A 27425-nucleotide genomic window follows, 5' to 3' on the forward strand; every position below is an offset into this window, starting at 1 on the left:
AGAGGTGACCTCGGTCCTAAAGCATGAGTTATGAATCTTTCAATCCCTTTTCTCTATTTTCCTTCTATCCATTGACTACTAGGACGTGGCCGGCGCCGTTATTGATGTTTAAAGAGAGAGCATCAGTTTTGTTCATTGTGAATGTGCTGTCAATCCCAGACATTATTCTTTTGACCTCTGGACAAAATTGATGGCCTCGGTCAATCACGGAGTAGCAACCATTGGCGATGTGGAACTCGTTCTACTGAGCCACGCCTGCGATCATGGAGTTCGAAATGCTTTTGTTTTAAGTAAGATTATAAGAAATAATATTAAAAAGTTTACGAAGGATAATTGATTTTAAAAATGTTTAATATTGCATTTCAAGTTCAATGATTAAAGGTGGATGTGAGTAGTCAATCAAGCTAAGCTAAGCTAAGAAATGAATCCAACTGGTAAAATTGAAATTTAGAGAATAGATTAGATTAAAATTAACGTTGAAAACATGAGAAAACATATGCCAGGTTGTCTGTTAATACATGGACGTACAGGCGAATTTTTGTTCGCATGTTTTTAACATAAATTTTTATCTAATCTATTCCTTAAACATCAATTAACACAGCTGGATTCATTTATCCACCGAAAATTTTCTTTTTGATGTTTTTGTTTCTTTGTGTTGAAAATTCTTTCTTTTTTCATCCAATGTGTGTGACTCAAAATGCCCTTGCGGGGTAAAACGCAAACGACTATATTTTGATAAATTATGAAGATTTGCGAAGTTTTTGGTGAATTCTTCTTACACAAATGAGTTATTTAAATCAATACCCTTTAATTTGAATAAAAATAATTACCAGATTCAATTAAACGCGAATAACAATCAAATTCAATGTTATGTTGGCTATTCATCATTTGTATTGTAAAAAGTAATCAAATGAAATATGTTTTTATCCCAAGGTGATTGCTTTAAACATCTTCATCATTGGTTTTATTGGTTGTTTAAGGAATATATTCATCATTATCATGTGATGAAAAACTTCTGTAAATTGTTTTTATATGTTAAACGGAAAATTTATCAAATTTGAAATATCCGATTTAAATTTTCTGTCATCGAATTTGGGACAAATTGCCCTACCCTCAAGGTGCTGTTCGGTAAGATGTAAACAAAACCACATGTTTTACCCTGGATTTTGTTGCACCATTTTTCATGACTACAGACCGATTATCAACATGGTACATCGATTTTCTATTTACTTAGTCCTAAATTATTATTAGAATGCATAATATTTACATCTTCCGATCGGGTTTGAGTGAAGAACGAAAAACACAGTTGAAAATATAGCTAAAAATTTCAAAAATATTCATTTTTTCATTGTAAAAAGCACTAAAACCACTTGTTTTCATCCCGTGCTGGAAAACAGAAAAAAACGCTTAGAAGTCAAATTGGTCTGATTTAATCAACGCCCAGTAAGCAAGTAACAAATTATGTTTCATTAGAATGATCATTATCAAAACTGTTTTTTTAGTCTTTGAGAGAGTTTGGCATTGAAAAGGTTTACAAATTTCACCAAACTGAGCAATGCTCAGTGAGCATGCCTTATCTATAAAACAATAGTTTTGTTGATTTTGTTGGCCTTCGGCAAGAGTTTTTATCCTCAACGATTACAACTCTTTTCGAAAGGGTCTTAGTTTTTTTTTTGCTGAAAATTAAAATTATGCTGCAGCGAATTTCTATTTTCCTCAACTATCTTGGAAACTAACATGGAAAAACTTTTTTTTCACCTTTTCTGAATTTAAATACAGAATTGATTTGTTTTCACTGTAAACATTGTGTTGATTTGATTGTGCAACTGTTTTAGAAGTTACCTTTTTGGATTCCACGAGTGTTCACCTTGCTATCTCGGTAAATTTTACCTTTTTATTATTTTCCGTGTGTTGTTCGGACTTCTAAATTTAAAACCAAATGGGACTTATCTAATGTCGTTTCTTCCGAGGAATCAAATGAAGGTTATTTGAATGGCATATTTTCATAGATTTGGTTTGTTTAGGAGGGAAGATATTGAATCTCTTTGCAGGTTATACACTTTTTTCCCATTGGACACTGATTTTAAATGTTGCTTCGAGAATCCAACTTTTCATAGTTTTCACAATGAGACTTTTTTTTACCGAATATAAGTAGTAGAAACGTGTTGCAATGTATTCGCCCAGCAAACATAAAATCGCATTAAAAATGATAACTCAAGTCATTAAAAACGTTACTGCGAATCGTAATTCCAACTAACGCAAGTAAAAGGTCGGATATGGTAAAAAGTCCGCCATGTTTGCAGATTTTGAGGACGATTTTGTTCTTTTTTTTCTCCCGCATGGGTCAAGTGAGAGAACACTGTTGTTATTCTCTCTGCAACCAGCAGTGCAACCAGATTGCTAAAAATCAGATGATGTATTTGCAAGAATTGCCCAATGACAGAAGCAGCAACTATCGTCGCTGGCAACGGTTCGCATGCGTTGAGAGAAAAAAAAACTTGTACTCTCTTGCATTCTTCAGGTATGTTTGAATAAGATGTCGACTAATTCGTATACTCTTATCGTTTTAACCAGAAGTTGAATATATGTAGGTATGTATATTGCCTCCACTTTGGTAGGTAAATGCTGTTTTTTGTGTTTCATACGATCATTCTATAATGTATAAGGAACGTATAACAAAGTTGTTGAAAAATATACCTACACGCATACCGCATACTCTGGCTTTCTCCTTAGCAGGTGCATATTCTCTCAAAATACCCTAGAGCATGGGTGGCCAACTTTTCAACAGGCGGAATTGTTCTGGAATTCTTATTCAAAGAAAACAAAAATTTACAGAATTTTTATAACGCAATTAAAAAAACAAGTGTCAAAGTCATATCTAGTACAGAATCATCATGAAATAAGTCATTTTTATTCCTTGCATAGCTTGAAAACAAGCAGTTAGCTTGAAACGAGAAAAACGCGTTTGAAATATCGAAACATCTAATCAAATCCTATTTCAAAAATGGACCACTTTTTGTTTAAGAAAATCAAGAAATGTGCATTATATTCACTTTTTGTTCGTTGGTTTTCAAGAACTTTAACTTTTTTCACTAAATTTCAGATTTGATCGAATTTCGCCCTTTTTTGTTTTCGATTCCAGTTACGCCTGTAAGTTTCGTCCAATTGATCGGCCGTTCTTGTTTTGGTTTTGAAATTTCGCCCTTTGGTGTTACACGTAAAACTAATTAGGCCGTTTTGTCACACACGGTCAACTCAATTAAGCCTATTGGCCCTAAACGAATAGAAAAATTAACCCGTGAATAGGCGTAACTTCACGTTCTATCGAAAAAGCATAAACAGGAAGTCTCACCCAATTGAATTTTATCATTATTTTTTTAAAGTTTTAGATGATTTTAAGATGAAACCGAGTTTATTAGATAAAATGCAACCACGTTCATCTGGAATGACTGTTAACTCGATTTGTTTACATTTGACAGCTTCGCCCTTTTGAAATGCTACGCTAGATATTTTTACAAATTTTGCTCCATTGGAAAAATAGTACAAATATTGCGCAATACGAAATGAATTATTCCTCTCAACTTATGTACGTCCGTCAATCTTTTCGAGGGATTTGGAACCACCTCGGTTGATTCATCCCAGAAATGTCGAATTGCTTGTCAATTTTATGGTTTCCAAATAGTAAAAAAATTACCACCCATTTTCCAAAGTTTTCAAGTTCACTCAATCAAAACTTTCTAATTTTCCAGGATCTCAATTTGACTAGTCACTATGACTAGTGTATTGAGAAAGCCTTCTATAAACAGGATGATTACGAGTTTGATTGTTTTATAATCATTGCATTTTTTTAAGAATAAATGTTGCTTAGAAAAAGTTGTTCTTCTGAGAGATGTGCTAGTTCCAAACCGGTTCTAGTTGAATTCTACTACTCAACTGTAAATTCTGTTCAGTTTTTCATTATTGATGTACATAAATACAGAGAAAGCTTCCAATTTAATGATATTTGGATTTGATTTCATTTTCATAAATATAGATAGGGGAGAGAGGGGAAACGTGGGCCACTCTAAACACCTCAGCTGTGTGTCAAGATAAAAATCTCAACTGTCGTCGTCGTCGCTTTGCGTAAGCATGATTTTCTATATGTTGTTGACTTATGTACGTATAATATGCTTCTTTTATTTAACTAGCCGTAGCCTATAAAATTGTACTTACATAATTAAACAAGCACCCGCAAAATTGCATCCGTGGGATACCCAAAGTACATAACAAAAATATGCTCATACGCTTATCATCTTATTTATGTCATGTTCTTTCACGTGGAAAAGGAATTTTTGATGAAACTTCAATAGGTCACATAAGCGCCACAAATTTGTAAATCACTGCTTGTGGGGAATCAATGGCCACATTTTGTGGGGTATCTTGGGCCACCTATATTTTGGTTAAAAAACGTAGGAGAATAGGATTTTTAATACAAGATCAATGCACTTGTCAGAAGTGTTTCCAGATCTTATCCTTTTACCCACTCTCCCAAACAAAATTGTTTGCTAGGATGCAGAGGTGACCTCGGTCCTAAAGCGCAAATTTATGTCTTTCGTCCCTTTCTCTATTTTCCTTACTATCCATTGACTACTAGAATGTGGCCGGCGCCGTTATTGATGTTCAAAGAGAGAGCATCAGTTTTGTACATTGAGAATGGGCTAATCCCAAGTACCATTCTTTTGACCCTTGTACAAAATTGATGGCCTCGGTCAACCACGGAGTAGCAACCATTGGCGATGTGGAATTCGTTCTACTGAGCCACACCAGCGATCGTGGAGTTTAAAATGCTATATTTAATTTATTGTTCTTTGAATATTACCGTTTTGCCTTAAATGAAAACTCAACTCAACTAAACATGTAAAGTTTCAACAAATCTAACATTTTTTTCTCATACAAACATCTTTGTAGTAGAACATTTGTAGTAGCATTTCGGATTTTTCGATTTAAGGTGGCTGTGAGTAGTCAATCAAGCTAAGCTAAGCTATCTTAGGCCACCTATATTTTGGTGTTTTTATGCGCATTCAAAACTTAAAATACGTTAATAAATACTACCTGTAAAGTTTTGTTTTGCCAAATGAATAGTTATGAAAATATTTGTCTATCTTTTCTAATGGTATACAGACGTACATAAGTCCTATATAAGAAACGTTCGCGAGCCAGGTTTTAGGAACTATTCGATCATAGAACTCTCTTTTTTATTTCCTCATCTGAAAATGCTTTGAAATAACTAAATAAATTATGAAATTTTAGTTTTGGGTCATCTCATAAACTTGGACGTTAACTAGTCAATTTGGATTAGGTGCCCCCAAAAAAAAAAAACTTTTTTTGAAACAGTCAGAGCTCGGGAAATTCATGTATTTAAAAAATAAAAGTAATGCCTAATGATGCCTTAAAAATGTAGAAAACCTTTCCATTTTTTTTATAATAAAGAAGTCATGAAGCAAAGAAATAAAGTGGCTCATGCTCTTCCATTCTCCCCTACCCTTTTCTGTAAAAGCTTAGCAAAAATTTAAAATGCAAAAAAGACCTCCAATTTAAGTTGTGTAGCCCAAGATATTTGGATTTATGTAAAAGTATTTTTTTATTTTTTCGAAAATTCATAATTTGAGCGTACTCAAAAACTGTTTCATTGAGATTTTTTTAAATTTCATTTTCGGATTCAGCGCACGATTTTTAGGCCCGAGAAATTATCTTCAGGCTACTTAGGTGAAAAATGATGTAAGCTAGTGTAATTTGTTTATGTTCACCAAACTATTTATTTATTTATTTTGCGACAATTCGTCACGTGTAAACGAACCTTTTCAGGGTGTGTTAATTAATTGAATGTAAAAATAATGGCCGTGGAACCGGAAAAACCACCATTGAAATATAATATCGTTGTTCATTGTTTTGCATAAAACTGTCGGCTTAGATTTGTTGGGGCGAGTGTGTGTACCTAAATAAAACTTAAACCACCATATCACTTATGCTTCACTTCCATCGCATTAAATTGCATTGGTTTGGGGCACCCCTTCTTTCTCTCTCACGTCATCATTATCGTCATCATGTGGGTCGACGACGAAAATGTAAAGCGGGTAGTGGATGTAACTATGTTGTGGCTTTTTCTTCCGGATTTTTCTTTCACTTAGTGCCGGTTTTCCTTGTATTTTTCTTTGCCCGGCTGAAAACTGGAAGGTGAGTAGTAGTAAAGTGGAAGACGTTCGTTGGAGAAAAAGAAGGCGCAAGTAACTAAAAAAAAAGTTATGGTAATACAACAACCAGCGCTAGAGACGCCTTGCGGGAAAAGAAAAAAAAAAAGGAAGGTGAGATGCATGCAGTTTGGTTGCTCGTTGCTGCACCGATTGGTGGGTGGCTTGTTGCACTTTTCTGCAGTCGCCTGCACTCGGTTGCAGTTTGGGGTTGTAACTTTTACTTTCATTTGATCATGCTTTGTCGGTTCGATCGGCGGGTTCGAGTTTGGCAAATTGTAAGGTTCCGAGTTTTGTTTTCGGGAGTTTATTTTTGTTGGAAGCTGTGCGCGCCAGACGATCGTTTGGGGAAAAGTTAAAAAAATTGAAAATAGTGAACCGGAAGTGTTTTTTGGGATAAAATTCAAAGGGCAAACTGTGTATTGTGTGATTTTTGAAATCAAAAAAATTGTGTGGAAAGTGCACGTGAATATTTGGGATATTGATAGAGTCACTTGAAGATATTTGTATGTCATCAGTTGTTTTTCTCGTATAAACATCCCAATTGCCGAATTCGACCATACAATATCAAATGTTTGTGGTTAAAGCCTGGGTTGCAGTATGATTTAGTTGTATTTTATTTTTGGTACGTATAATACATTTTTCTTACGTTTAATTTTGTTTAATGAGTTTTGCTTTGAGCTGACACAATATAAAAATTAACTAATCTGAAATAGATACAGTTACTAAAATAACGCAGTAAATCATGCTAATTAAAAACTCATCCTAAGCTGTTTAAAACATATACCGTCAAACGGGGCATCATGCAAAAGCAGGGTTAGATGCAACATTTGTATACCACAACACTCATTCAATTTTCATTTCAATATACTGTAATAAAGTTATCATTGAATCAGAACAAATTGATGATGACATAGTTTTCAACATCGTGAGAGAGTTTTTTAGAGTTTTTGATTTTCATAAAAAATTTAAAAAATCGAGCAATAGATGTACAAATTTTTACATAATGATATCACCTACGTACTTAATATAGCTTTCATTATCCTAAACCAACACTGTTGGTGTAAAAATATTTTTCGAACAATCACCAACTTTTTTTAAATAAATATTTTTATAATTCACTTACCAGTCTGGGGCAAAAGGCAACAAAATGAAAATCAGAACTAAACCTCATAAATCTCGTTTCTACATGCTGGGATATGATTATTTTGCATTATGTGTTTGTTAACATTCAAATTTCATCCATCCTAAGATTTATTTTCAAGATTAAAGCTAATAGAATACTTGTAGTATTTTTTTACCCCTATATGTATGCAGCAGATTTAAACTTTTTTCTTCCAAACATTTTTTACAGAAAAAATGTAAAATTTAATTCGAACAAAACCAAAAATGACTGCAATTGGTGCTCTACGCATTATGACATCGCAAATGTATCAAAAACTTTAAATTTTCAAACGTTTTCATTTGATTTTTCATTAATTACAGAGTTTGTTGCAACTTACCCCTTTTTCTTAGTAGGATGAAAATCGCATGTTTTTGTAAACTTAAAAATAACTGGTAAAACCAATAATTTTTCTGACTACGTCAGTTTGGTGTCCCATCAACCTTAAAACTTTTGATGTATAAAAGGTATGATTATCTGTAAGCATTAAGATTTTAGAAGCCATTGAAGTTGAAAATTGTTGCATGTTGTCCCAGTTGACGGTATTTACAATTTTTCTATTAAGCACCCAAAAAAATCTAAACATTAAATTGGTAATCAAAATTTTGAAAAATTCAAAATTTCAACTTTTATTTAGAAGCCAAAATCATGAATCCCGAATTCAGAGTTTAGATTCAGGTTTTCTATATTCAATGATATAATTAGAACTCACCTTATTGAATATGTTATGTCATAGTAACATGAAGTTGTCTAAACAAAAATAAATTACACACCACTAACAATGAGCCGGAAGAAATGGTTTATTATTTGCAAGAAAAAAAAAACAACCACTGCCCCTGGTCTCTTGGGGAAAAGTTGTACCAAGCAACATAACACTATTTAGGGTGGATCAAATCGCGGGACTTTCAACGGTGGAATAACATGTTAGAAAGATCCAAAGAAAGATCCAAGAAATAGAGCTTGGTAATGATTTTTTATAAGTTATAAATTTTTTAGAGGAGTGAAACGAGAAGCAAAAATTATCTAATCCTTATTGCTGAATTGTTTTTTTTTTTCATACAAGATGTTAAGTTTTTTTTTATTAATAAGAGCAAAAATCAAGATGGAATTCAAATAAAAAAAATTAATCTTTTTTAAATAATCTTATCTTGAAAGTAGCACATGGTAATTTAAATGAAATTATGTTTGCATTATTGTATCATCCTAGTTTTCATGCGAGCACGTGTATCCGCGCCGAGGGTTTTCTTGCAATAGGAACTTGATTTTTCACCATGCTTTTTATGGCAGCGGGAAGTAGGGTGTAACAACAATTGCTGAAGCTTGTTGTTCATAATTATTTCGCCTCTCATCTATCGGGTTATTGAATGGTATAAACAAATTTCGACTTAATAGCACTTGCCAATAAGATTAGATTAGATTTTCATTTTTTACTTGTTCTTCAAGTTAAATGATGAAGTTAATACTTAACAGCACTTTACAACTGTTAGCCGATTAACAAGGTAATTATTTTGATAATTTCATTACAGTGTTGCTAGTTTATTTAGAAGTTAATTCTAGATAATTTCAAATGTTTGTTTTTGTTTCGATTATAGTCGTTTTACCATCTTTATGGCATTCGCGACTTTCCTAAATTTCAAATGTTAATTTTAAAATTTTCTTCGAAATTTAAAATTTTTGTCAAAATTTTAGAATAAATATATTTTTTAACAAAATTTTTGAAGATATTATTTTATTATGAAGGAATCATTACCCATCTAAGCTTAAAATGTAAAATTTAATGTTCTTGCTCGTGTATTTTGTTGGCAAATCTTCAAAAAATGTGATTCTAAATGGTTCTAAATGTGGTTTCAAACAGTGCGTTGGATAGCCAATGCACAATACAGGGGTCCAGAAATGAAATTTAGCGGGAAACAATTATTTGCGCTCTCGCCTTACGTTTAAGACATTTGATGTCCAAGACAAAGTTATACAACTTTACAAGGCGCTACTTTTGAATGAAACAATTTTAGGGTGATTTATGAATCACTCCTTAGATACGAAAATTATTTTTTGACTGTAATGAGATAGTGCCATATTATGTTCAGCAATTATGTAGAACATCAAAATTGATGAAACTTTGTAGAAAACTTTGAATGTCTATCTATTGCCGTTTAGGTTTTATGATGATTTTTTGTATACAAGTTAGGGTGGTCCTATAAAAACAAGTTTTTTTTGTTATAACTTTGTTAGGTACGAACTTATCAAAATTATGTGTTCGGCAAGAATTTCGTCGCGTGGGTCTTTGCCGATTTCCATCCGAAATTTGTTGTTCGTTATTCGTTGCTTATGTTTTTTTAGTAGTCACATGCTCGCAAGGCCCGCAGCTAACCCCACTATCTCGCAGGAGGACCGTCGTGATGTTGCTGTTTTGGGTCCCGAACACCACCAGGACGCTGTTGCACTCCGCACGCCGCCCCTGACATGGAGAACAGACGCGTACGAAGCCCCCTAACTCAGTCTGCATGCGACCAAAGCATCCACCGGGGTTGGGTACCCGATCTCCGCTAAGGTTGCTCGCACCCCAGCTAGCACCACGGGGAGGTAGAGAATCGGAGTTGCAGACAAGAGGTGATATGACCACTACCCGAGGGTTGGTATGGGTATGGGGTCTCGAGTTGCACATTGTCTACTTCACTAGCCACCGGCAAGAATTTATCAAATTGTTATGCGCAAGTTTTGCAGCAAACAGATATCAAATATCTGTTTTTGATTCGCAGTTATCATGAATTTTGTGGTCAAAAATGGCCGTTTTGTATGAGCTATAACTTCAAATGGAGCAAACCAAAAAATTATAACTTCGTTTTGATTGAAAAAACATGTTGTGTCTTAAACCTAAGGCGAGAGCGCAAATAATTTTCTCCCGCTAAATTTCATTTCTGGACCATTGTGCAATGGGGACAAAAGTGTATAAACCGCGAGGAAATTCAATATCTTCCCTCCTACATGAACCTACCTACCTAAGAAAATATACTTTTCTTTGGTGAAAATGTCCGGATAATCGATTGGACATAGTTTCAGACACCACACGAGCTTACAAACGGGGATTAAGTAACATACCTACGCTTTTACTTAAAAATCACCATTTGTCATTTTCAAGCATTCTTCAAAATGCTTTAACAATATGTTAAAGTCTGGCATCTATACAAAATGTCTAAAAACAGCTAAAGTGACTAAAATTTTTAAATCAGGTGACATCTTTGAGGTGAACAACTACCGCCCCATATCAACACCAGAGATGTTAAAATCGCGAGTCTACATACTCGCACTTTGCCCTTCTTTGCAGAACGATTTTATTTCGTTAAACTCAATCTGCAATGATGCTATCTAAAGTTCAACTCGGAAAGCATCAAAAAGTAAGCTTCGGGTAAACTCGGCAGGAGTAAACAGCAATCGGGGGAGAAACATCAGCGAAGCAAACGAACAGTTCAGCGAATTAAAGAAAAAATCGTTTTCGTTCGGCAGCCGAACACATCAATCGGACAACGCATGGGGGCGTGGCTAAAAGTGATAGATACAAGGGAACGGGAAACGAGCGAGAGAAGGGTGCGAGGAATGTTAACTCGGTCCGTCGGGCAACGATCGCTCGTGAGCATTCGTGTACAGTAAGCTTCGTTCTGTTGTTTCATTGGTGTGATTTTATTCCTGCGAGGAGGGGAAAACATCAACTCGGAACTGTTCTCTTTGTTTTGTGTGCAATCACGTCATGATTGGAACGAAGATAAAATCAATCTGCACACAACAAGTTAAACTCGGAAAAAATCAGCCGAATGATTCTTTCCGAGGCGAGTTTAAACACCGCTGATCAACACTAAGCGTCTTGAGCAAGGTATTTGAAAAATTAATATTACACAGAATTAATTCCTTTTTAAACTGCAACAATGTGTTGTTTAATCTCCAATATGGATTTAAATGTGGGTCGCGTACCCTAACAGCTATCTGCGAGTTATTGGACTCCGTAATTGAAAAAATTTACTCTAAAAAAATTGTAGGTGCACTTTTTCTTGACTTAAAAAAAGTCTTCGACACTCTCAACCATGAAATTCTTCTTCAAAAACTAGAGTGTTATGGTATCAGGCCCACTGCGAACAACTTGATACGAAGTTGTCTGGCCAACCGTAAACAATTTGTTCGGTGTCCCGCAGGGCAGCAACATAGGGCCTCTCTTATTTTCATTGTACATAAACGATATCAGCGAGTTACCTCTGCATGGTGTTCCCCGCCTATTTACAGATGATACAGCTCTTTTTTACCCTGGCACCTGTACAAATAGTGTTACCATGCTTGTTGGGGGCCGTACCTTTACCGCTCCGGCTCGAAGGACCACCACAATGTTGGGGGCCGTACCTTTACCTTCGAAGTGGTTCTATCCTGTGGTTTCCCGACGGCTCGCCAACACCGCCAAAACTCAACCAAAATCCCTTCTGTGCGGCTAAGTGTAGCTGCTGTGACCTTTATCACATGCAAGATTCCACAACAGTTTATTCGAATAAACGTTTTTGAATAACACGCAACTTCTTTATAAAAACACGCACAATTTATTAGCTACACTTTAATAAAGCGAAATTCTACTTAAAATTATAAAACGAACATTTATTACACTTAAGCTATATTTCCACTTATCGTTAATTTTAAGGCAAGTATATTGATCGCGATTATCCGGAGTGATTGGCAGGCTCAACTCGACTGGTGCGAGTTTTGAGTTTTGCCATCTGCCTCCGAAGATTGAAGATGCGATGTTTTTCCGATGGGCTGATGGGTGATACGCTCTCTCCCAATCTCCGTTCTAGTTACCAGAAACAATAACCGGTGGGGTGATGATCGCTGCACAATACCGGCTGATGATTGCCGATGATTGCTGATGATCGTCTTCGGGTACCTTTTTGCTCGTCGTGTGGGCCGTGCTGGGATGGAAATCACCGTCTGTTGTTTGGTCGTTCGGTCTGATCGTTGGGTGTTCGGCGAGTCGTAGGTAAAACCACCAGCTGGAGAAACCGAAGATGGGACACCAACTGTTGAAGTTGTTTTCGATTGTGGGTTGCCGGCTATCAGTGGTGTATCAAGGGGCTATTGCGGTCATAGACAATGCTTATGGAAGAAGATTTAGAAGATCTCCATGAATACTTATCCACAAACCTTCTGACACATAACCTCACCAAAACAAAGTACATGATCTTCCACTCTTATCAAAAAAAATTGAACCTCATAACAATCCCAAAATCACTGATATCGCGATCGAAAGAGTGAACAACTTCAAATATTTGGGTATTACTCTGGATGAAACTCTGTCATGGAGCAATCACATTGAAAATTTACAAAGAAAGATCTCATCTTACAGCGGAATCTTATGGAGGGTAAAGCATTCGTCCCACGCCACGTTCTGCTAAAATTCTTTTTCGCCTTCATACATTCTCATTTATATTATTTGATCGTTATATGGGAAAGGGCATCTTTGACCCTTACCTTTTGTCACGTCTACAATCCCTACAAAACCGATGCCTGAAGACTATCTTTAATGTTCCCCTACTCTATCCAACTAATCTAATCTCTTCTAACAGGTCACACAACATATTACCTCTAAATCAACTTTGCGATTTACAAACAATTATTTATGTATTTGATAATTTGCACTCGTCAAACAGTATTCAAAGCCTGAGATTTACAACAGGAGTTAGAATCCATAACACCCGCTTTTCTCATCACTTAGTACGCAGCACATCTTCAACTTCTCGTGGCCAACGTCGAAATTCTTTTATTGGTCCAACCAAATTCAACGTTCTTGAAGATATAAAAAATTCAAGGAATAGAAACTGTTTCAAGACCAAACTAATAAATTATTCCAAAGACAATTTAAGCCGTTGATCATCCAATCACTATTCAGAAGTTATTTATTATTTGTTTTGTATTTTTCTTAGCTGTAAATTTAGTATGATTAAATGTAGTTTATTAATTTGTTTGCAGTATTTCAAATTAAATTTTAGTAATCAATATCGAATATGTACACGGATCTCTTTAAAGGAAATATTATTTCCACTGAGATTCATGTTGCAATTAATTTTTGTAACGTCTCCTCGCACTAAGTAACTATATTATTTAAGTTCTCAGCATGAATAAATTTTGGTTCGCGTTTTGTGTTTTTCGTTTTGCTGTCAGACATGCTGAGAACAGTTAGCGTCCATTTCAAGGGGGCTCATATGAGCTTCTTGGTGTGGGGGAGTGTGGCGGGCCGCTAAGAAAAAAAATCCCTAGTTACCCTATATTTTGATATCAATCCAGAAAAACACGGATTTGGATCTGAAAACTTTGAAACCACTAATACTCTTGTTATGTGTTTTTTTCTTCCTAGGAATCGAATGAAGGTTGTTTAAGACACCGCACGCATCGAACACTGGAGTTATGGCTGTTTCACCCTCAATGTCCCAACATTTTTCAATTAATTCACAAGACACAAGACAATTTTGCAACAAATTTTTGAACCACCGCTCGCTTCATGAAATTAAGTTATGGCTTAAATATTTGAAAAATGTTGAGGAATTTAGGGTGAAACGGCCATTACTCCATTTTCCGATGCTTGCGGTGGCTCAAATAGCCTTCATTCGATTCTTCGAAAAAAACCACTCAAGATAAGTCACAATTGATTCAAAACTTCTGAGTTTGAAAATGTTTTTTCCTAAATTAATTGAAAAATATAGGGGAATTGAGAGTGAAACGTTCATAACATTTTCCGATGCGTGCGATGGCTTAAATAGCCTTCATTTGATTCCTTGAAAAAAAAAAAAATCACACAAGATAGGTCTATTTTTGTGCAAATTTTTTTAAGTCCCAATCAATGTTTTTCTAGATTGTTTACGAAATATTGGGGAAACAGAGTTTAAAAAGGCACTATATTTCCGCTCACAAAGCTTGTGTGGCGTCTGAAACTATGTCCAATCGATTCTCCGAACATTTTCATTAAATGAAAGTATATTTTCATAGATATGGTTCATTTGGACGGAAGATACTGAATTTCTTCGCGGTTTATACACTTTTTCTTCATTGTGCAGTGGCATTCAGAAAAATCTGCGTTGTCCTAAAAAGTTGATTTTTGGCTAATTTGTTACTGCGGTATCACCAGATCTTAAAGATTTATTAGTTTTTAAGTTATTTCGCTCCCAAAATCAAAATTTCTTTCGGAATTTATTATTTCATTATTTAATTTTCGTTAAAACCGGTAAAACCAAAAATACCGGTATTGAAATTCACATTTTCCCGAGATACAAAGAATTGAAGAGCTAATTTTGACTCATTTGAGAGCGCTGGTTCATAATAAAGTTTTTTTTCTCTATCAGCTCCAATTTTCGAGATAACCTTTGAAAATAGGTAAAACATCTTGTGCCCTTTTTTGGCGAAACTACGGAACATTACAAAGATTGTAAAAATTATAAAGATTACAAAAAAAAAAAAGATTTTTATTCAACAATAAACTTTCACCGAAACCATGAGTCATTTTGAATTCAAAGAAAAAAGTCATTAAAGTTTTCTTTCCGCCATTTGTCTAAATAATCTTTTACATATCTCAATGCATAGGTCAAATTGTTTTGCAGTCTTCAAAAAAGTTTTTAAATAAGTTCTTATCTACAATAACTTTCTTACATCATGCCAAAACGAGTTAAAATTTTTAGAAACTTTAGAATTTTTATTTTTTGAAAGCATTGTGTTTTTTTAAACTAAAATGTCTAGGCTGGATATGAAACCTCGAACGAATGAACGATAATAAACAGATGAAAAAATCTTTTTATTAAATTTCACGTAGGTTTATTAGTATATCAGATCGATTTTAATCAAAATTACCGTATATCCTGTTTCCTTGTGTTATTACCCGTTATGTTATTACCTAATGTTCCATTTGTTACATTATGTTATGTTACATTTGTTAGGTAATAACATTACACGAAAACGGAACATCGTTTTTGATCTAAAATTACATCGAGGCGTGTAAATTTAGCCCAAAAACGATGCACGAAAACGGAACAGCTTATTGTCGTGTAAAAATAAACAGCGATGTAAAATTTTATATTTTTTATTCAGGATATTTGCAATTTTTACGAAATATTTAGATATTATGAGTGTTATGAAAAGAAAAATACACTGTATACAATTATTTAACATTTATTTTCAAAATAAACAACCAACAACAATAAAGAAAAAGGACTCCCTGATTTTTTAACCAGTCAGCTTCACTGAAGGACCAAAGATAATTACGTTCCGGACAGTCATAGTTCGGATTCACAGGAGACTGCCGGGTCAGGATGGATTTTTACTCACTCAGATTGTTCAGGCAAAATTCTCGACAGGCAATCATATTCCGGGTCGCTTCCACTGCAAAATCTGCAGTCGCTGTAATCGAGCAAGAACTGATTAATTACAATAACATCATTCGTTACTTTTCACTTGAGAAACCTACCACTTTTAGTAAACTATAGAGATGCCGGAGCTGCGTTTGGAACGAAGATACTCGGTTTTCACACTTTGAATCAACTGGAAAATGGCACAGACAAACAATGTCATTCAGTTTTAAATCAAAGAGATATAATTATACACTGTTTGTGATATAAATTTCATTGACCGCTTGATTTTTACATCACGGAATGTAAAATTATAGCAAAACAATTTATTTCTATTCGCTTTTTGAAAAAAGATTAAAATTACATCAAAAGTAGTGGAAAATTACATCTTTTTGTAATTATACTTGTGAAAAATTAGATCTCTCGTGTTTTACATTCCGTATACTTTTAGAAATTTTTTGCTGTGTTGGATGACTAGAAGGTCGCATGCCAAATTTTGAGACATTTTGCTCAGAAATTTGTGTGAAAAACAGTTGTTTCAATAACTTATTTTGAATACTGACTAGAGTGCTCCAAATGACCCGTCATTTGAAAAAATTATGCGCTGCAGGCTTAAATTGATCCTAGGCCTAGTACAATGTCTCATGCCAAATTTGGGCCAGATCGAACCATGGGAAGGGGTCGCTCAACGAGTTTGTATGGGATTTTGGTACATTTTTTCGGGATGAACACGAAAATTCAGTCCCCTTCGGCCGATTTCTTTTCAAAACGGTTTTTTCATAAAGCCTAAATTATGACAAATATTTCATCCGAAGACTGCATTTCGATTCAAGTTAAGACACAAAAGTTAAGTTATCAAAAATTCATAGATACAAACTTTAGCCTCGTTGAGCGACCCTTTCCCGTGATCCGATCTGGCCCAAATTATGCAATTCTCATACAAATTTGGGGTAGTTTAATACTGACCTTTTACTTTTTGATGTTGGTTTTCTAAAAAATTAATCAGGACATAACTTTCACCCCCAGACTGCATCACGATTAGAGATATAACACAAACGTTGTCTCGACACACAATCCATTACTTGACTCTCAAGAATCGTATGTTATCTTTAAACCATCAAAAATTGTTGATAAAATTAAAATTTACGAATTACATTACATTTGACGACAAAAATTTACAAATATCAACAGCTATTTTTACATACATTTTACGTAAGTTACAAAAAATGAAGTTCAGATGATCGATTGCGAATGTTTCACCTTATCAACGTAAGAAACAAAAAATTGTAATTTTTTGGTACTACATTCCGGATTTTTTTTGTTTTTTGTTGATTTTGTGTCAACAGATCATCACCGCTGATTTATGATTTTTCAATGGAATGATTAATCTACCCGTCTATAATTTTCATTATTTTCATTGATATTCTACCTATTAGAATTTATACTTCACTGAAATACCTATGATTATTCAATAAAAAAAAAACTTAGAAAATTGTTAACTACGTCCTTATCATTAAACTGAAATTATCCTTCTTTATTTGGATTTATTAACAGCTGTTCGATATGGTCGCGTTCCGAAGAAATCTCGTGAAGCCGGAAACAACGGAGCCTCGGCGGAAGAAATGAACGTGTGTGTCAATTCGACGACACCGAATCCGGTGTCGGTGATGAGTAGCTGCGGCGTATCGGCCAATTCGACAGCGACCGTCGTAGCCCCGCCAGTGATCAGTGCCAGCAATAATCTTAATAGCAACAATATCAACAACAATAATAATAACATTAGTACTAGTAATAAAAATAACAACAATATTAGCAATCACAACAACAGCAATTCCGTCGAAAGTATGACGAACTGCGCGGAAATCAGCACTTCGACGGCGGTTGTCACCATTTTACCGGATTCCTTGACGGTTGGGTTCAATCCACCGGAACTGTCCATCTACGATATCATCCACTGTGTGGCACAGGCCCATCGGGCTCACAGCACCTACACGACCGAGCAGGTCAAAGAACTGAACCGGATTTCGTTGGTCAACTGTAGCGAGAAGAATAACGTAAGTTTTTGATAAGTAAAACACCTAAATATATACAAAAACCTGAGTGAATATGGATGCTCATATATTATTTTTCAAAATTCTTTCCCAGCTTATCCTGCAATCGCTGGATACCATCGAGGATCAGCGGATCTGGCTGTGGCAGCAATATGCCCTGCGGATAACTCCGTCGGTGCAGCGGATTGTCGAATTTGCCAAGCGAGTTCCGGGCTTCGGAGAGTTCCTGCAAGACGATCAGCTGATCTTGCTAAAGTTGGGTTTCTTCGAGGTGTGGTTGAGTCACGTGGCCCGAGCAACTTCCGATACGTCACTTACCTTCGACGATGGGGTCTACTTTTCGAGGGCCCAGCTGGAGGTTATCTATGATGTGAGTACCAGAGTTTTGACTACCTTCATTAGGAGTGAATTTCTAGTTTAAAAATTTGAGGAATATTATGATATCAACAAAACATGCAAATGTATTTTGAAAAAAAAAAAAACAATAACTGTTACATTCCTATGAAAATATATTGCAAGCTTCATTTTAAAATTGCTTACTACTGCTAGTAATGGTTGAAAAACTGCGATGAACTCACCCAAATATGGATGACCGATATGACTGATTTCAGTTACCTGCCAGGTCAAGAGCTTTTATCTTGTTCCTCAAAACCAAACCTCTTCAGAACTCAGACGTGTTACACTTCAAAGAAGTTTCATCTTAATTATATCTCAATGGTAAAGTGTTATAATATTCTGAAATGTACATAAGTCCGACGTATAAATGGAAATGTTATGACGATCTTTATCACAGCTAACAATGTTATAGTTAGCTTCCTGGGATCAGCGGACGGCTTGGCGGAAATCACACTTAAGACGTAAGCTAGAAGCTCCATTGGCTCGAAGAGCAAAAGGACTTAAGAGAAAAGGAGGTCATCAGGCGCCTCATGCCTGGGACCCTCAAAAGTGTTCCCTATATCAGTTGACTCGGCAGGAGACAAATGTGTAGCAAGAATCAACCGCGGTCTAACTGAACGAAAGACGAGAGAGATACGATCTTAATCCGTTGTATGAAGTTCGACCACAAAAAGAAAACCAATAGAAAGAGCATCCGACAGTATTATTTCCTGTCTTTCAACTACGCTATACTCAGGGATGGGAGTCCCTCCCGATTATGCGCTTCACGGCCGTACTAATTTTTAAGTCACCTCCAGCATCTTTCCTCTAACGACATGAGGTTCAATATTTACTCGTAACTCGAGGCCTACTCTTCTGCCGTTTTCGTGTGCTCCCCCTCTATTAGAGTCCACTATACAAGCGATCAGACGCCTCCTCTAAAAACTTGAGATGTTGAGCAGAAATCCCTCGGCCGCTTTTAAAACATACAAAAAAAATCGGCCGCTTTTATAAATTGTCCCCCAAGCTGCTATCAGTTGGTCGTCATTCGTCAAGGCCTTTCTTGTGGTTCTTCAAATAAGTTGATCATCTGGGTGGTAAATCCTTTTTACGGATTGCATTTCAAGGCACGGAGAGCCACCGCGTATGCTACTTTGGGGCCATGGGTGCAATTGGTCGACTCTAGATACTATGTGCCCTTATGCAATAGAGTCCACCTGGGGAATCTGGCCATAACTCCCACCTGGACCTGCAACTAAGGCTGTACCCGTAATGGGAGACCAAGTCTGCTTTTTTGTACTCCATAGGCTTACTCGGTTTCAAGTCGAAACTATAGCACTCCCTACCTTTTGTTACGACTCAAGGCTAAGGATCTCTCCTCTGACGACTTGAGGCCCGGCTTTTACGCGTAACTCGAGGCTCGCTTGGTTACCACGACTATCGTGCGCTCCGCCTCTGTTCGAGACCAATGACCTATGTATCTTCTAACGAGGTTTTAGCACTGATCACAGTTTTAGCTCCACTTGGTTTGGCTCGAGGCCCTTTCCTTTTTGCCCGTCCGTGTGCCGATCGAGAGCAGCTCATCCTAGAATCGCGTCTGCTCGGATGATTCCCGGCGAAAACGTCATCCAAAATCGACTCGAATGACTCACCCGCCGATGAACGTGAAGTCACTCTATCCAAGAGTATTCCGCGGCGTGAATACTATTCTCCCTATGAATTCGACTGCGAAGAAGGTCAAGTCTTATCTCCGCAACTTCCGTCGTGAGGATTCTACTCGGATACTCCGTAGCGGTCGAGGTATCCCACACAGCGTTCGCGACGTATCTAGCAGCTCGCCATACGCAGAAGGTGAAGTCTTATTTTTGTATGCTTTACTGGTAGGATCGGGCGCACTCTACTCGAAAGCCCCCCGCCGAGAGGGCACTCTACACCGACCGTAGTCCGGTCTTACTCGGTCTTACTTTGGCAGGCAACTTTGGGGCTGGCAACCCTAGGCTTTTTGCCCTCCGTGTACCGACCGCGTCGATCAAGGAACACGTACGGGCCTTTTACGCTTACGGCTCAGAAGAATCCCGACGATAATGTCATTCTCCCGGCTTGAGTGGCTCACTCGACGGCGATGTGAAACTAATCTAACCGAGGGTATTTCGGGGCGTAAATACTCTTCCCTCTACGAGTTCATCTGCGGAGAAGGTCATGCCTTATCCCCGCAGCCTCCGTCGTAGAGGGCGCGTTATACTCGGATAATCCGCGACGGTTACGGTGGAGGTATCCTACAAACTCACGCGACGTACCAAGCAGCTCGGCATTCGCAGAAGATGAAGTCTTATCTTTGTATGCTTTACTGCTAGGTACTCCTTTGAATCTTGGACAGTTGAACACTACGTGCTCTGGTGTCTCAACTGCGAGCCGCAGAAAGGGCAGAATGGCGAGGTCACATGTCCAACGGACCATAGCCAGTCAAGAACTGCGTCATGCAGAAATCCACCTCTCCATGTTTCCGATTCATCCAAAATCCGACGTTAGGGATCAAGCGATGGGTCCACCGGCCCACTGGATCTGCCAGTTGAACATCGAGGCCTTTTTGACATGTTTCCGCACATCGGCATGTGCCTGTGCTCGTAACAGGAGATATCTTCCTCTAACAAGACCAGGATGGGCATGACCCCCGCCACAACATCAGCAGCTACCGTAGACACTGTTCGATATGCGCTGATAACTTGCATGCTAAAGAGCTTTTGTAGATTACACTGCCTGCTCAAGGCTGCCTTCCAGGCCGCCGATCCGTACCGCATAATAAACGAGGTCACACTCGCCAGGCCCCTTTTTCTGCTGCACTGGATCGCTGAGTTGTTCAACATGGCTCGCGAGAGGGCTGCTATCGCTGAAACTAAGCCGGTCGTCGATCATCACCCCCAAGTACTTTCAAGCGTGCTATGAAAACGATTGCGCATGGTCCAGAAGGCATTGTGTGCCCTCCTTCCACTGAGTCTCCAGAGGAACGACCAGGGACTCGGGGGCTTAGGCTTGATCCCTTCTGTAACAATTTTTGCAACCTACAATTTTTGGAACCTCTTTTATGTGAGTACTGGGCCCAGTATTGATCCTTGTGGAACCGCTGCTGAGACACCTATTGATTTAACCCTTTCACTGGTCATATATTGCAGTTCGCGGTTACGAAAGTAGCACTTCACCATCCTGTTAAGATATGCCGGGATCCGTATTTTTTTGAGGATTTCATGGAATGGCCATCGTTGATACCCAATGAAATATTTCTCAGCGCGTTCCCATCAGTAAGATCGAAAGCCCACTACCATATGTCATCTCATCTACAGGAAAACCCTAGTGATTTTATATTTTGTGTTAGGTTCAGTAAAACCAGTAAAATTAGTCCAAGTGCAATAAATGTCTTTCCTTAAAGTTAATAAATGTGTTAGATATATTCAAATACAATGTGTGCTAGATTACCAAAATAAATGTGTTAGCTTTCGTAAAACCACGTGTTGATTATTGATCAAAGGAACTTTCATGCATGCTGAACTCGACCACCCAAGGTCATTGAACCAGAGCCTTTGAAGGGACATCAGGGTTCGCTGGACAACACGTGCGACTCAACCAACGGTAGGACCGAGTTTTTTGCCCTGACCCCAAACATTGGTCTTTAGAATCAGATCAAACGAAATCGGAACACTTGCACGCTGACGCGGTTGAGGTCGAAAACGACATCGCGACACAGTTAGACGACAATCTGTGCATGATTTGGGCGCCATCGAGTCTGGGACAAAGGACCTTTTGAACTCTGCATGGTTTTGGCGCCATCGCGTTTGATACAAAGGATCTTTGGAAATTCGGTGCGTGCTTTGGGCGCAATCGTGGTCTGGTCAAGATATCTTCAAATTGAATGCATTTTCAAAACTGATGATCATCTCCATTGCACTTTATGGTCATCGAACTTCGGAATTCGGACAGTTAGAGCTGGTCGCGGCAAAGATTTTCCTGGTTAAAGCGTGTCCACGATGAAATTGCAACACACAAAATTGATTTGCAAAATTCGAGTTTTCATCCGATTGCCACCAAATTTTCAGGAATTGAAAAATAACTATTAAACTTAATTTTAAAATTTTACTCGTGTTTTATTTACAGTCCATACCCAAATGCCCGCACCTTGGCCTTTATACCGGCCATAAAAATCTTCACAACCTGTGAATCAACCGTTTTTTGCATGTAAACCCATACTTCCTTCAGTTTCTCAACTGTCTTCACTACCTTAGGTCGTTTATAAAGGTGCTGCTTCATAATCATTCAGTCCCAGAAAGCCAAAACTAAGGCTGGGCTTCGAACGTTCAAGGTACAAAAGGCCCCTGATCGCGACCAGAAGCAGAACAAGTCCGCCAAACGAGAAATTTCTTCGCAAATTTTGACAACTTCTGAGGGCTGACATGCCCCAATCCGGAATCCGCATTCGGGTGTATTGCACGAATACACATGCGAGGTGAGGAATATTTCCATTGGTAGCAACCATTTTTGAGAGATAAGCTAGAGCGTCGTTGTACACACGAATAAGGATACCAGCACACCCCTACCCTGGTGAAACGCTAACTTCACTATCGCCAAGTTTGTTCACTACAGTATATGACAGAAGAAAGCCTTGAAACGGAATTGATACTATTTAGTAGGATACGCAGGCGGCTTGTCACCATAGTCTGCCATGCAATGTTTCGAAAATAATTCATTTTCACTGAGCCATGCTTGACTGCATTCGAAAGCAAAAAAATCGTAGCGGTCAATTTTTCTTTCTCCTACCAAAGCATACAAACAATTATGCATGACAACGACCATCCATATTTGAATTGAAACACTCCTAAAAAAAAACAAGCTATGGCAGGAAAGGACGCAGACTATCAGCATTCGAACTTCTCGATAGTGATTGCATTCCTTGATGATTTCCAACCTCCTGGAATCACAACTGATATGTATCAGTTTTGAACGATCCATGGAGTCTATCATATGATTGTTAGCTTTTCGCTTTGCGTAGAAGGTATCAATTGCCAGCGGCTTTGGCGTAGTGGTTAGAGTTCAAGTCACCTACGTCAAAGTTCATGAGATCGAATCCCGGTCAGGGCATAAAAAAGTACACTTTCTGTTGTCTGGTGGTTTTAGCATTTGTAAGATGCTAGCCATCATTACTTCGAAAGATGTGCGCTTAGAATTAAGAAAAGAAGATTCTTTTCAAAGAAATATGAAGTTTCACTGAGATCCTATGTGTGTGTGTTCGTTTAATTAATATACAAAAAATGAAGCGTCGAGTATGTGCAACAGGTTTTACCAACATTCGGTACAGGCATTTCTTCAAATTTTCCTTTTGAAACATTCATCATCGTAAATCAATAACAAACATGATCGGCTAGGCTAAATGATTGTGAATCAGTCAGTGAGCGAGACGCTCAGTTCACTTTCGACTTCCGTGCCGAACAGACGTGTTTGAATCACTCTCGTTCTCCAGCCAGTTCAGTACCAGTGAATATTTTCTCCCGCGCCACCGTTAATCAGTGTTCTCTATCACGGACATCAAATTGACAGTCCATTCCATATCGTTTCGCAAACCGTATACAACCCCATTATGGAATGGTTTGCCAAAGCTACCCGACAATCGGCTCCTACGAACTGTTCCCTCATGGATGGACCCCCGCAATGAATTTGGCGACATTCAATTCCTCCGACTGCGACCATCCGGTAAAGCCAAGCTGCCAAAAAACCCAACCTAATTTCCACAATCGTGGAAAAACTTGTTGGGAAAATTGATGGGGGCAACCCGGTCGATGGTGGTGAGAATTATCTTCTCAGAATCCGAAACCCTGCCCAAGTTAATGCCCTACTCAAGCTGGAAAAACTGATCGACGGTACACCAATTACCATCGAATATCATCCGACCTTAAACCTCGTTCAATGCGTGGTTTCTTGCGACCATGTCGAAGGAATGAAGGACGAAGACCTTCAAGCCTTCCTTGCCGACCAAGGCGTCGTAAAGGAATAACGGTTCCTCAAAAAGTCTAGCGAACGTTCCATCCCTACCAACTCAATGGTGCTAACTATTAAAGGCACCGTTCGCCCTCATCACATCTTTTTTGGCTTCATCCGTACCGAAACACGACCGTACTACCCCCGCCCATTGATGTGCTACCTATGTGGCAAATACGGCCACACCAAAAAACGATGCAGTTCCTCCCCTATCTGCCTTGACTGCGGTGAGCCCAGTCCCCACAAAGACTGCTATAATCCATCCCATTGTATCAACTGCGGGAGCGATCACTCAGCCATCAGTCGACAATGCCCCATTCACCAGCAGGAGCAAACCATCGTCCGGCTCAAAGTGGATCGCGGCATCCCCAAATTAGAAGCGAATAGAATTTTCCGGAACTGGAGTAATGACCACCCTGGATCTCACCCTCGTCTCTTGGGAGCTTGGACCTAAGTTCCACTGATTCGTCCTCGACGATACCACGGAAGTGATTATTTCCCCATAATCATCAAAATCCAACACCCCTCTCCACAAGTTGCAACTAGGCCGAAATGGAAGTACAAAGAAGCCTACTGGCTTGAATATCAACTGGAAATAGACAACCAACTTTCCATACGCCAACCAAACTGCATACCATCCTTCTCCAAAATATTGACCGAATCCGCCGAAAAGCACATCCCCCGAACCAGTGATAAACCCGGCAAAAATGCCGTCCCATGGTGGGGTCCAAAGGTAAGAGATGCCATTAAACTACGTCGTAAAAAACTCCGTGCTCTGAAACGTCTTCCCCCTGATCACCCTAGTAAAACAATAGCCCTCGACGAGTACAAATCGGCCAACTCCCTAGCCAAACGAGAAGTAAGGAGAGCCAAAGCAGCCTGCTGGCAACAGTTCACGAGTGAAATTCACCTCAGTACCTCTACAAGCGTACTCTGGTCCAAAATTAAAATCCTAAATGGCAACTCTCGAAAAGATCCATATCACCTTCTACTAAACAACCAATACAATAATGACCCTTTAACCCTAGCCAACTCCTTCTGCAATCATTTCTCCTCCGTCTCCTCCTCATTCCATTCTCAACCTACCGATTTCCCCCAACATCAAACCACAATAACCTGGATTACAACTGCCCATTCACCTATGAAGAACTGGAGTTTGCTCTCTCCAAAGGCAAAGGACTTTCCGCAGACCCTGACGATTTAGGTTAACTACTCCCTGCTCAAGAACCTCTCCATTCTGGCCAAAAACACATTTTCAAAAATACTAAACCAAATCTGGTCAAACGGAGAATTCCCCGAAAGTTGGAAGATAGGCCTGGTTATCCCGATACTCAAACCCCAACAAAACCCTCACTTAGTAGATAGCTACTGAGCTCTATTACAAGAACGGCAAAGCTATGTGTTCCACCACGGTTGTTTGTATGATTTTCGGGAAGGACGTTTTCTGGGAGTGTGAAGCGCAACTATTCTTAGCAGATGATCGTAGAAAGGATGAGAGGGTACAGAATATTCTTAGGTTGTGGTATTGGAGACAGGAGGTAAGGATATGTTTGATGGAGTTAGGGGTAAGACAGGAATTGCAGGTAGGGGGGTTATCTTTGGCCATTATGTATTCGTGGGTGAGCCGCGTGTGGCCGATGCAGAGTCGAGTTAAGGCTCTTCTTTCGGAAGTGCAGGATCTATCAGTCCATCTTTGCGTCGAGTTTTTAATCTCTCGTAACTTCGAGTGATTGTTCGTAGCCCATTTGATTTCCCAGGCTTCCAGTATCTGGTTCTTAATGGTTCGAGTGGCGTCGGATTGCGAGATGGGAATCGTGGGGGGAGTAACTTTGGAGCCGGCTGAGGCAAGTCGATCGGCTGACTCGTTACCTGGAATGCCGGAGTGGCCCAGTATCCGGCAGAGTGTGATGTTCTTACTGGGAGCTATGTGAAAAATAGATTGGATCCAGGGGTGAGATCCAGTGCAGAGAGAACACTGGCCGAGTCTGAAAAGATGACGGTGTCTGTGGTAGATTTCTGAACTGCATCAAGCATGGCGTAGGCTTCTGAACTGAAGACGGTGCATTGGCCTGGAAGGGGCAGACTTCTATTGTAAATTCCATCATGTATGCCGCAACTCACCCTTCCTTCAGGTGTTCTAGAGTCGTCGGTTCTAGCTTTTTTATTACTTCCTCTGTGGCTAGATTCACGATTCCGATCCCATGTAAGGCTGAGGGAATGAGCCAGCCGTGAAGGAACCGGAAGACAGAGTCACGATGGGCTAGGCTGGTTTTGTTGGTCAGAATACGGAGGATATTGATTTTGTTGACGGCATTCTTACGGATATTGTTCAGATGACATAGGAAATTAAGACGGTCATCGATCCATACTCCCACTAGGCTAGTGGAGCGGGCAAGTGGGATGGTTTCGCTCAACATCGTGAGGGGTTGCAGTTTTTTTTTATTTTCTTTCTATTGGAGCCGAGGTGAAGAAGGGTTGACTTTTTGGGGCAGAATTGGAAGCCCATTTTTGGAGCCCACTCGGCGACTAGGTTCACCGCATGTTGGAGTCTTCTTCGGGCCATAATAGGGAAAGGGGAGATGGATAGCGAGAGGATGTCGTCGGCGTATATTAAGGTTTTGATGTTTTCGGATATTATTTCGAAAAGGGTGTTAATGGCAATAAGGAACAAGACTGGTGCTATGACCGAGACTTGGGGAACGCCGCCGGGAACATGCCGGATATGAGAACGCACACCGTTTATAAGGACATGGATGTATCTTTGGGACAGGAAATTTTTAATGTATAGGTACATTCGGCCGCCAATGCTCCAATTGACTATTTGGTTGAGGATGGCTGTGCGGTCGACTCGATCGAAGGCCTTCGATAGGTCGAGTGAAAGGGCCTCGACGTGGTGTTTTTGGTTCAAAGTAGTGGTCAGAATGGATTTGAGATCATCAAAGTAGTCGTCTACTGATCTGCCAGCGCGGAAGGCGAACTGTCGTGAGTCGAGAAGCTTTTGTTTATCCAGGATAGTATTAAGGCGTCGATTGACCATCCTCTCCATGATTTTGCCGGAGCAATCGAGGAGGGAAATTGGTCGGATCCTACTGACATACGAATAATAGATACACAAAAATAGTGATAAAAATTCTACAGCTCAAGACATCTCAACAAGGAGGACAAAAATAAAAATAAACTTCTGAGAGAATGCATCTGAAACTGATTTATTTTGTTCGATGTATCCTTA

General features: G+C 38.7%; 1 protein-coding gene across 2 annotated transcripts in view; it reads left to right on the forward strand.

Annotated features, from left to right (window-relative positions):
- LOC129751755 (ecdysone-induced protein 78C) overlaps positions 1-27425 on the forward strand; it is a 122280-nt gene that overhangs the window by 92616 nt on the left and 2239 nt on the right. For both annotated transcript variants that reach the window (XM_055747447.1, XM_055747446.1), the window contains 2 exons: positions 17304-17803; positions 17895-18170. In XM_055747447.1, the coding sequence (XP_055603422.1) occupies positions 17304-17803; positions 17895-18170 (776 nt within the window). The remainder of the gene's footprint in view (positions 1-17303; positions 17804-17894; positions 18171-27425) is intronic.

Source organism: Uranotaenia lowii, chromosome 3 (assembly GCF_029784155.1).
Source record: "Uranotaenia lowii strain MFRU-FL chromosome 3, ASM2978415v1, whole genome shotgun sequence".
Taxonomy (NCBI): domain Eukaryota; kingdom Metazoa; phylum Arthropoda; class Insecta; order Diptera; family Culicidae; genus Uranotaenia; species Uranotaenia lowii.